Source organism: Hyperolius riggenbachi, chromosome 3 (assembly GCF_040937935.1).
Source record: "Hyperolius riggenbachi isolate aHypRig1 chromosome 3, aHypRig1.pri, whole genome shotgun sequence".
NCBI classification, from domain to species: domain Eukaryota; kingdom Metazoa; phylum Chordata; class Amphibia; order Anura; family Hyperoliidae; genus Hyperolius; species Hyperolius riggenbachi.
The window spans coordinates 251,324,700-251,337,232 of NC_090648.1; the positions used below are offsets into that span (position 1 = coordinate 251,324,700).

The 12,533-nt window shown below is 41.5% G+C and overlaps 1 protein-coding gene across 3 annotated transcripts in view; it reads right to left on the reverse strand.

Annotated features, from left to right (window-relative positions):
* Positions 1 to 596: 596 nt before the first annotated feature.
* The window catches only part of GRM3 (glutamate metabotropic receptor 3), a 315,278-nt gene continuing 303,341 nt past the window's right edge, over positions 597 to 12,533 (reverse strand). For all 3 annotated transcript variants that reach the window (XM_068276167.1, XM_068276168.1, XM_068276169.1), the window contains exons 5-6: positions 11,285 to 11,459; positions 597 to 940 (exon numbers count right to left, since the gene is read on the reverse strand). In XM_068276167.1, the coding sequence (XP_068132268.1) occupies positions 864 to 940; positions 11,285 to 11,459 (252 nt within the window). In that variant the 3' untranslated portion in view covers positions 597 to 863. The remainder of the gene's footprint in view (positions 941 to 11,284; positions 11,460 to 12,533) is intronic.

The following is a 12,533-nucleotide window of genomic DNA, read 5'->3' on the forward strand; positions in this document are numbered from 1 at the left end:
CAAGCAACCAGAAAGCACAATTATCCGGCATCAGCCAATCCCCATCAGAGCCGGATAACTGAAATTCTACTGACACTACCATACTGATCTTGGGGACGTTACTAACAAACGTTTTTCTCTGTTGTCATTCTTAATTATTAAACAAAGCATGCTCTAGTTCATGTAAAATAGTATACTGTACTTATAGTAGACTGATAGTCTAAGTTTCTGAAAGATTTTTTTTTGCATCTGATTGATTTTCATAGAATATTATTAGACCTATTTTTGTACTATCCTATTAAACTCTCAGTAGAGTTTAATAATGACATACCAAAATAACTTTTAGTGAGTATTGCCATATTTGGCATCCAGTATTTTGCAGGATAATGCCACTAGGCATACATTCATTTTTTTACTTTTATTATCTCTCCAGAAATACCCTAGCAAGTGCAACCAATAAAAATATGTTCATCCTAGGGCATGCTAGAAAATCATTGTAAATTGGTTACAACTGGCTCTTTTACATTAATACTGCTACAACTGTGCAGAAAATAAACCGTTACATATTTCTGTAACTATACTGATCTTAAACAAACTCTAAAATTTGTTACCACCATGACATTGCATACAAAAACATAATAGAAAATTACATAACCTATACATTACTCGGTGAATACAGTGAAGTGTGTGGAAAATGCATTGTATTTACATGGTTCTAAGTCTGTGGATTACAGTGGTCATTGGACCAGTCTAAAAAGCTCTAGAACAGCATTTTATATAGTCCTCCAAAATATTTCTTCTAAAAAAAAAGACAGGACTGCACAACAAGTGCATAATATAATCTAACAGTCTAAAAACCAGTAGGACAAAAACATTTGTAAGGATTATAACGATGATGTAGTGGAGTCTAGTACTTCTCCTCCATTGCAAATAGTTGGTGTGTAGTGTGCACTGGCCGAAGCTGTAAAAACAGAAAAAAAGGCATTAGAAAAGTAAAGTAACTAACAAAGGGAAAACATGGTATACGTTGTGAATGGTTGGCTGCTGTCATTTTGGAAAAACCATGTGTTATTCACTGCTTTGGCAGGTCACCACTCCATGTAGTGAGTTGAGACAGAGTTGCAAGGCAGCAACACAGCAATTTTCCAAATTTATAAGTCTCAACGTGACAAGTTTTTACATACAATAACATTTGTAAAGCGTTCACATCATATAGATACAATAAGTCTCAGATGATTACATGGCTGTGGGGTGGACTGTGTTACGGAGGAGAATGTTATGTGTGCCTAAATGCCAGACTAAACAGGAGGCTTTTCAGTTTAAACTTAAATGCCTCCAGGAATGGAGCTGTGTTGATTGAGTGTGGCAAGGGATTCCGAAGGGTAGGGGCAGCATAACAAAAGGCTCTAGCTACAAATATTTTGAGGTATTTAAAAGTACAATATCAATAAATAATATGGTCAATTTTTTTAAGTTCTGGTAGAGACAGTTACCATTGGTAGGACTAGGGGCCTGATTCACAAAGCGGTGCTAACAGTTAGCACCCTGGTGAAAAGCCCTTTATCACGCCTAAACTCAGTTTAGGCATGATAAGTTTAGGTGTGATAAGTTTAGGTGTGATAAGTTTAAGTTTAGGTGTGATAAGTTTAGGCATGATAAGTTTAAGCACCAACTGCGTTAGCACCGCAGTGCACAGCTGATCAAAAGTTTTGCGCTAGCAAAGTCTGGTGCACTCCGCATAGAGTTTAATGGCGCTGCTTTGCGTGCGGGACTTTGCACGCTATCTACACTTATCTAAACTTATCACACCTAAACTTATCACACCTAAACTTATCATGCCTAAACTGGCTTTTCACCAGCATGGTGCAATGGTTATCACGCCTAAAGTCTTTTAGGCATGCTAACTGGGTTAGCACCGCTTTGTGAATCGAGCCCTATGTGTCACTCATACAATCCTCAGTATGTGTTTGTGGGGGAGGTGTCATTTTGAAACTCACCTCTGATAGCGCATGTCTAGAAAAGCCCCTGTTTAAAGCCAGATACAAACTTTTAGATAGAACTGGTATTCTAAGTTATATCAGTTACTCGATTGGCTGAAGTGAAACCGCAACAACAGAAAAATATAGAAAACTAGGGATGCATCAAGTACTTATTTTTTACAAGCAGATACATTTTTTTCCTTTTTTAGCAAATTTTCTTTACTTTTCATTATGTCGTTTTTGTATAGCTTTGGGAAGCTCCTGGTGTATTACAATCACTGAGACAACTGGATTGACCTGGAGGACATTAAACACAGTTTATTGGAAGCTTGATAAGGTAAAGGGCATGCCCAAGATCCAATCTAGTGTAGTACAGTGGGATTTATGGAGGTAAAGTGTTCAATGGAGAAGGAGGCTACTCACAAACAAACCTGACCCCAAAGGCATCCACTGAGAGAGCATGTGAGGAAAGAAATCCTGTCCTCAATTGGGTGTAGCACTTAGATAATGCCAGACGCTCTCAAAAATAGGGATGATTTATGCTCAGATAAACATAAACAACCTAAAACTCCCAACATAGAGGAATTCATGACCTGAAAAGGGCCTGTTTCCACTACACGCAGATTGGATGCAGAATGGATGCAGAAAAACTGACTCCAATGAAAGCCTATGGGCCTGTTTCCACTAAACACGATTTTTCTGATGCAGATTTTCCCACAGGCATTCATTGGAGTCAGTTTTTCTGCATCCATTCTGCATCCAATCTGAGTGTAGTGGAAATATTCCCTACTAGGGGATGCCTAAATATACATTAAACACCAGATGTTGGCCTCAATTCACTAAGATCATGCTGGAGATAATAAGGCAAGAGTAAACTTGCCACTGCACAGTGAGAGAGTTATCTTATCTCTTAATTCCTTAAAGTGAACCTCCGGACTAAAAATCTATTCAGCAGAACTGAAAAGGCTTGGTGTTCACGTTGCCTAGCAACTGTGAGGAGTTATCAGCACGCAGGACAGTTGGAACTGTGTCTCATGCTCCCTGTCACCTGCTTTCAACCAAAAAGATGGCTGCCCTCATGAAATCAAACATTTGCCTATTCTTTTAAAACAGGGTGGGTAAGAGATTATATTACCTATCTATTTTAATTAACATAACTAATGTACCTTAATGACAGTATGTTTGTTTAGGCTGAAGTTCCTCTTTAAGTTACCTCCTCTGTAGTTAAGTTACCTCCTCTGTAGTTAAGTTACCTCCTCTGTAGTTATTTTCACACGCAGTTAATTAACAGCCTGTCTTTAACTTTAGAACTCTGGAGTGATTTTAAGGATTGAAGACAGAAGAATTAACTTTACGTTTGCCTGAGGTAAAATGTTTCCTGAATACTACATGCCTCATCACTATGGTGATAACTCTAGAAACGTTATTAACCTTCTTAGCGGTATACCCGACACTGTGTCAGGCATACCGCCGGCTGTCCCCAGGAGTCCCCCAGCAATGGTGGCCGACATCCTCAGATTACTTTTGATCCCCCCCGATCGCCGCTAAATACAGTACCCCCCCTGGATCCAGCAATTGTGCAGCCTCCCTACACATCTCCGGTCCTCTCTATAGGGAGGATTGGGTCTGCACATGACGTCATGTTCGATCCTCCCCATAGAGAAGAGCGGAGCTGTCCGGGGAGGCTGCGCCGAACGCTGGATCCAGGGGGGTAATGTAATTAGTGGCGGTCGGGGGGATCAAAAGTAATCGGAGGATGCCGGCCACCACTGCTAGCTAGCTAGCACTAGTTGTCTAGTGCTTAATATACAGTAGCTGTGGGCTAGTTTACACTTTGTGGCTTCATTTCTGGATTTTCTAACAGTGTTTTATTTTTGCTTGAAAATTATTTGTTTCAATGGTTAAAGAGGAACTCCAGTGAAAATAATGTAGTAAAAAAAGTGCTTCATTTTTTACCATAATTATGTATAAATGATTTAGTCAGTGTTTGCTCATTGTAAAATCTTTCCTCTCCCAGATTCACATTCTGACATGTATTACATGGTGACATTGTTACTGTGGGCAGGTTATGTAGCTGCTCCTAGCTGTTCTGGCTGTTAGAGACAGCTGTAAACAGCTAATCCCTGTCTGTGAACATTGTTACATTGTGGCAGTTTGTCCAGAGTACCGCGGTACTCAGAGCTTCTTGTGGGAGGGGTTTCAGCACAAAATCAGGCATATAGCGCCCCCTGATGGTCTGTTTGTGAAAAGCATTATATTTTTCATGTAAAAGGGGGTATCAGCTACTGATTGGGATAAAGTTCAATTCTAGGTTGGAGTTTCTCTTTAAATGGTAGTCATGTACCACTGTACCCATTCCCATAAGTGTTGTGGAGATCTGGCAGCCTCTTAACACTAAAGCGGGCTTCCAAATTCCACCACAAGGCCTCTCCCTACTATTATCCCTAGTTCCATTAAAACTCAACCAAACACACTCTCAAAAAATACACAGCAGGGCTAGTGCTGACTAGTTCACCACAAGTCTACAAAACACCCCAATTCCTGTCTAAGTTTTCTGTAGTTACTGGGGAGCAAGGCCTACTCCCTGGCAGACACCTGTGTAAATCCTTTGATCTACAACCATAATCTCTATCCAGCTGGTTATAGCTTATCTAGACTAACATTAGGTGTACATTGCACAAAACCTATCTTTATCCTCCTCTTCTAAGCAAAACTAATGCTCAATTCCTTAGCAAGTGTCACCCACCATAAACCTTGATTGTAGCCACTCTTAACCTTTTTCCTCTGAAATGTCTAATACTAATCTCAACTCTTTACCAAAGGCCAACCCACCTCAACTCTTAAATGATCCTTACTATAACTTCCTTTCATAATGTGTGCATTGTGTTCCATCACAACAGACAATATAATTGCATCGCAATGCGGTGCAATGATATTCCTATGGAGCTATCAAACTGAGTGTGGTGTGCTGGGGTCTGTCAAAGTAACACAGCATGCTGAGCATTTACCACTGAATACACTCATTTACAATGGCAGTGAAGCATACAGTAAAATAAAAGTATGCTATACTGTCACTGTAAATACGTATAACACGCGGTATGTTATTTTGCGATGGTGTCACAGCATAATGTGCACATTGTGAAAGGACCCTAATCCTTGAAAACCTAACTAACACTAAGCTATTTCCCTATTTATCTTTACTACTGTAATATTATTGTGTTAATACATTTCTAATTGGTACAGACTAACCAGCAAGCTCATGGTGACCCAGAACTCATTGGAGTGTGTAAGGGACTACAATGGTCCTAAAAGCCCCCTTACTAAGATGTTAAGAAAAACAAAAATTTGCTTTCCTAAAACAGAAAGAATTTGCGATAATTCAGGTTGGAGTGAGCTCGAGATGTCTCCCAGAGCACCACTGCTGAATATATGCAAATTAACCATTGTACCCTTAGAAGCTAAACACACCTCCAGAACCGCTGGATTGCAATGATGTGTCAGCTTGTTAAATTGTACAGAGCCATAATAATCCAACATGCATACAGACTGTTTCGGATTGTTTGATCCTCATCAGTGCATGGCATGGATTAATTTGGCTCTATGGAGTAGGGCTTGTAAACCGAGAGGTACAGACTAACCAGCAAGCTCATGGTGACCCAGAACTCATTGGAGTGTGTAAGGGACTACAATGGTCCTAAAAGCCCCCTTACTAAGATGTTAAGAAAAACAAAAATTTGCTTTCCTAAAACAGAAAGAATTTGCGATAATTCAGGTTGGAGTGAGCTCGAGATGTCTCCCAGAGCACCACTGCTGAATATATGCAAATTAACCATTGTACCCTTAGAAGCTAAACACACCTCCAGAACCGCTGGATTGCAATGATGTGTCAGCTTGTTAAATTGTACAGAGCCATAATAATCCAACATGCATACAGACTGTTTCGGATTGTTTGATCCTCATCAGTGCATGGCATGGATTAATTTGGCTCTATGGAGTAGGGCTTGTAAACCGAGAGGTACAGACTAACCAGCAAGCTCATGGTGACCCAGAACTCATTGGAGTGTGTAAGGGACTACAATGGTCCTAAAAGCCCCCTTACTAAGATGTTAAGAAAAACAAAAATTTGCTTTCCTAAAACAGAAAGAATTTGCGATAATTCAGGTTGGAGTGAGCTCGAGATGTCTCCCAGAGCACCACTGCTGAATATATGCAAATTAATTTGCATATATTCAGCAGTGGTGCTCTGGGAGACATCTCGAGCTCACTCCAACCTGAATTATCGCAAATTCTTTCTGTTTTAGGAAAGCAAATTTTTGTTTTTCTTTACATTTCTAATTGAATTCAGATAAACACTTCAGCTATCACTTAAAAATAACTAGGCACCCAGGTGATAATGCACTCAAGTGAATTTCACCTAAACTTGTCCAAATGCTTAGTAAGGCTCAGTCCACACTTTTGCGGATGCAGAACGGAAACGGAATGCACATCCGCAAGGCGGATGCGTTCCGTCCATTCTGCATCCACTTTAAGCAAATCACTCACGTCCGTTCTGTGTCCGCAGTATCACTACGCCAGCCCGTACCCATCACCGCTCACCTGTCTTGCCACCACCGCTTGTCCCGCGCTCAGTCCCTTCAGTAGCCCGGTGGACAGCAGACGCATGGTTCTCCATAGGCTGCAACAGGCCAAGTCTCCGTAGCAACAGGGAGAATTATCATTGGTCCAGCATGAACCAATGACAATTCTCCATGTTGTGAGGATTCCCATTGGTCTGCTGCAGCTCAATGGAGAATCCCCAACCACCATGCTCTTCAGAATGGACTGAGTGGCAGTGACTGTGGCGGGACACATATTACGTCATGGCGGCAGAGTGGATGTGACAAAAACGAGCAATGCAGATGCGGCGACTAGCCTATTGAGAGCAGACAGTGTCCGTTCTCATAGGCTTGCACTAGACACGTTTTCCCGTCCAGTCTGGGAAAAAATTTCAAATCCGGACTCTCCGCAATGTATTCTTTCCGTGCAACACGGATCCGTGTGCGATCCGTGTTTCTGCACGAGTGGAAGTGGGTCCTATTTTTTAACATTGGATCTGCTTCCTACGTTCTGCAGAGCTTTAAAACGTATCTTATGGATACATTTTCAAAACAAGTGTGAACCGACCCTAATAGTCATAGTTGACAATGTGACTTTTATGGCACCCAGAATACAAGGTGGAAGAGGAGTCGAAGAAGGGGAAATTTTTTTGGCACCAAACTTTATCATGTGCCTGGACTAGATTGGACTTTTATTTCCCACCAGCAGGGGTCTTTCTGCAGTCTTTCAGCCAGGGGCGTAACTAGGCCCCACTGGGCCCCCCTGGAGGGGTCGCAGCATGAGGGGAAAGCCATGTTCACAGTCGGCGGGGAGGGCGGACGCCCCCCCCTCCCTCACCTCGGGTCTCTCCCCTCTGCACTCCCCTCCAGCTTAATGAGTATCCGGGCAGTGGCGGGCAGCAGCAGGCAACGGCTGATACATACCTTCCGTTTTCCGTGCGCTCCAACGTGCGTTCCTCACTCTAGTCTCTGATGCGACTTCCTGTATAAAACAGGAAGTCGCGTCAGAGACTAGAGTGAGGAACGCACGTTGGAGCGCACGGAAGATGGAAGGTATGTATCAGCCGTTGCCTGCCGCTGCCCGCCGCTGCCCGGACACTCATTAAGCTGGAGGGGAGCGCAGAGGAGAGAGCCCTAAGGTGAGGGAGGGGGGGGACTGTCCGCCTTCCCCGCCGACTGTGGGCATGGCTTTCCCCTCATGCTGCGACCCCTCCAGCCCCCCAAAACGGCTCCGAGCAGGCCCAGGGGGGGGGCCAGCGGGGGCAGGGGTCGCTTCCCCTATTGTTACGCCAGTGCTTTCAGCCAAATTTGGAAAGCACGTGTGGGTTTTCCATCTGAAGCAGTCCACCTTCCCCAGGACTTTGCTGTAGTTTCAGCTAGTATTATGCCTGTAATTATTTCTTGCTGTGTGAACTTCTGGTCCCAATTCCAACTATTGCTTTCCTGATTCTGATCTTGCACATATATATTACTAGTGAGAGTTTATAAGGTGGAATTTTTGTTTGTGCTGTTCACATTTTGCCATGCCACCCAATGATTTGTTATTGTTCCTCTGCAAAAGCAGACAATTTTTAATTTCTCTAAAACGCTAATCCAGAATTGCAGGGCCGCTTTGTCCTCCAGTGTGCTCTAGCTTGAGAGAACCTCAGTAATTCAGGTTCATTTTATGGATGATAAGATTTGCGTTAAATTAGCGAACCTGATGACGTTTATTGCACTAGGCCATCTGGATGTTACTGTTTGTGTTATACTGTTTGTTTGTTTTCCTAATGGTATTAGAATGGATTATGATGGCTTTTTGGAAAGCGTAGACTTTTGTTATATTGGTTGATTTAATAAGACAGTAATCACCTTAAAGTGACTCTCTCATGCTATTCTAGCTGCCCTAAACCAATCAACCAGGAATCTGGTTTCTGTAAGTTACTAAGCTGTGCATCAACATTTCTTTGTACTTCCATTGCTTAACAAGGCAGGCTTTTTATTCATCAACAAGATCAAATGCTGTTATAATATAATAGGAAAAATAACTGAAGTTAGCATGGTCCATAAAAACAAGACCTCATTAGATCGGCTTTATGAAAAAATAGTATTATTACAAACACTATGTCTAGTGTGATATTTCTCATTAACTCCTTTATTGTGCTTGGAACATAATGGTTTTATTGTCCCTCCAGGTTCACGCTTCTTATCGATTGAAACTTTCCAATATTGGTACTTTTCAGAGTGGTAATAAAGATTTCCAAGAAAACACTTTGCTAAGGTAGCTCGAAATGAAAATAGCTATTGACAAGATTCTTCACGCAGTATCTGCACTAACTAAAAGCAGTGATAAAAGGAGAGTCTGCCAAAGCAGAATGCTCAAATGAGTCCATTCATGAAACATATTAGGAGCATTTGACAAGCAATGCATCACTGATCCCATTGTAGCAGGTATCGTTCAGTAAATCTATTACAGGACATTCTGCAGACAGTAGAAGAGATACAGTACAATATATACCAGTCTACACTATGCATACAGTGGCATGTCCAAGAAGCAGAGGGCAATATGATGTGCACGTTTGCATACTCCTTCCTCCACTTATACCTGGGTTGTCCATATACATAATCATTTTGGTATAATTTTCAGAAATTGACTAAAGTTTTGTAGATTTTCCCTTGGAAACAAAAGTTGTTTGCAACAGCTTAGTTGGCAACTTTCATGATTGTTAAGAGCAGATCCGTTTTTCAAAGCCGAGTAATGATTCTGTCCTGATATCAGTTGTAATTATTGCACAGGTGTACTCACAGGCAGCTGCCACTGTGAGTTATTGCAATGCTGTCCATTTAATAGTCCGAGCCTGATTACAGGTGGGGAAAGCAGAATTTTGAGCACTGTCAACAAGTGAACAGAAGTTATACTTATTGGTGCATTCATTAGCTGTTCTGTGTGGCAGAGTTATATGAATAAGAGCAGTGACTGGATACATTTAAAGTCCTTTGGCAGGTAAAACATTTGACTGCTTGCCTGAATGTCAGCTTTTAAAGTAGCCCCTGGTCAATACACATATATACTTTGTTATTTTAATTACTTTTACAAGCCAGCCAACAACTACCCGTTTTGTTCACATGCAGCCTTTTCTGCATTATAGAACCTTCTGTTCTAAAACAAATGCCGTGGCTCACTAACACCTGTGATGTACAAAGCTAGGCTTGCTTAAAAATCACGGAGCTAATCTTGAAACTGTCCTTCCTTATTCCTCCCTCAGATTATTAACCCAGCTGCATTAACTGCCTATACTGAGTTCCTTTAATTCACACAGCATATTAGGACCGGTAATACTGCGTAGGTTGTATAGCACGGTTGGGGCTGAGGCTTCATGCAGGCAGTGTTGGCATTGCACCATGCACAGAGTTTGCATGAAAAGAAGTGATCACTGCCTGGTAAAATATAATTATAGCAGCAAAATCAATAAATATTTTCATATTATTGATCAGAAAAATCTTTTTGTTAAGGGACCTTTAGAGGTACTTTAAAGAGAACCCGAGGTGGGATTTAATTATGTTAGTGGGGCACAGAGGCTGGTTGTGCACACTAACACCAGCCTCCGTTGCCCCATGGTGTGCCTCCAGGACCCCCCTGCGCGCCGCTATACCCCCCGCAGTGCTAGCGACACACAGCGTGTCGCCAGCACAATGTTTACCTATGCGCTGTCTGTTAGCGCCGCTCCCCCGCCTCCTCTGTTTGGGCGCTACCCTCCCGCGTCCCTTCCCTCCCGCTGATTGGAGGGAAGTGACGCGGGCGGGTAGCGCCGATACGGAGGAGGCAGGGGAGCGGCGCTAACAGACAGCGCATAGGTAAACATTGTGCTGGCGACACGCTGTGTGTCGCTAGCACTGCGGGGGGTATAGCGGCATGCAGGGGGGTCCTGGAGGCACACCATGGGGCAACAGAGGCTGGTGTTAGTGTGCACAACCAGCCTCTGTGCCCCAATAACATAATTAAATCCCACCTCGGGTTCTCTTTAATTTCTGTTCTGTATAGTTTAAGCATCAGGAGGCTTGGGATCATAAGTTATCCCGCAAATTGACTTTACATTTATTAAAATGGACTGCTATTAGAAGGTAAAAGTCTAACCTGGGTCATAGGAAACCACAATAAGGGTTTGTGAATAGACAGAAATGCAGCTGTTGGACAGTTGTTGTCATGTACAGTTACCCACAGTAACAACATTTGTGTGTTGATGAGGGATGATTAATAAGTTGCAAATATTTCCAAGTTCATGCAGAATTATGTACATTTTTATGCAAATATATGCAACTTGAAAATGGACCAATCAATTTAAACCTTGGTGGGACTTAATTAGTCCATTTACAAGCTGCATACATTTGCCTATACATTTACACAATCCTGCACAAACTCGAACATATTTGCATCTCACTGATCAACCCTAGTGTTAATTACAGGTTCACCCAGAAATATTAAAACAAAAAAGGTCTCGCTCTGACTGTGTTAAATACTCACAAATATATCTGCACCACATGCTAATAATACAAAGAAAACACATCTAGAGTATATGGTTAGCATACTCTGTATTGAGCAAACCTTTATTTGGAGAAAAAAAAGTCAGGTTTAATTTAAGTGGCCTCTAACAAATTAAGTATTACATTTAGAAACCTTTTGACTGCCTTAAATTTAAAATGCTTTTAGTCAGTAGTTATTAGATAGCACTACAGGAATTTGGACATACTTACATTGTGAATATGTAGTTGCAGTGCCACTGACACTGAATCTGTTTAGATGGAGTCTGTGTGAGACAACATTTTTCTGGGGCTGAAACAGAATGATGTGGACTTTCGGTGCAAACAGACATCCTAGTACTACAAAACCGCTCAGACTCACAGAAATACACATCGTTGTTGTTTGGACCTAAAAGAAAACAGAAACATTTACCATCCATAAAACTAAATTGATACAGTAAATGATTATGTATACAATTTACTGCAAATATACAGTGAAACATGTCAGATGTTTTACAACATAAATGACACATTATCATACTTTAGCTCATACTGTAGCTCTGTATTAAAACATTTGAAATTAGCAGAAACATGTAAGTTTATTTGAAATAATAGGTCCACTGTATGTCATTTATTTTACCTCATATGTACAAGCATTGAGGCCCTTTTTACACTTAAAGCGGAATATAACCCTGCATTTCAACTTTGCTCTAAAACATTATTTACAGCATATTATATGCAAAAAGCATTTTTTTTTTACTAGACCAGCATTGGAAGGGCAAAGCAATATGTCCGCAACACTAGCAAAAAATGGGAGCGTGCTTAGGGCCCGATTATAGAAGCAAATTGAGTAGAAAAAGAAAGCCCATAATATACAGCACCACTCAGAATAATTTCAAAAATGTAACAATTTATTTCACACAGTAATATTAATTGACATAATGGGAGATTCAAATATGAGTAAAAACAATTAAAAAGACCTCATAGTCTTAAATAACCAGCTGCAGTAATTCATATATTCAATGCATATGCTGATAATACATACATATGTAGCAAAAAATATATAGAGACATATATTGCATAAATAAACCAAACTGGTGGGCTACAAATGAGAGCCCACCAGTGGTAGAACCCGGGTTCAGTACCAATATAAAGTGCTGAGTGATAATAAATACGTGCATAAATATATAACTGTGCAATACAAACAATAATAAACTGCATATACCAACTGTAACAACAAGAGCAGCCTGATAGGTAAAGTGCATATGAGCAATGAGTGAGAAGTGAAAACACGAAGGATACTTAGCCCAGGATACTAATGGTGAAAGCAGCTGGCAAAGACTGGGATCCCCTCAGACATTCCACCAGGTTCGCGGGCGTCACCCCGCTTTGACAGGAGGAGAGGACACCGTCACCGTGTCCTCTCCTCCTGTCAAAGCGGGGTGACGCCCGCGAACCTGGTGGAATGTCTGAGGGGATCCCA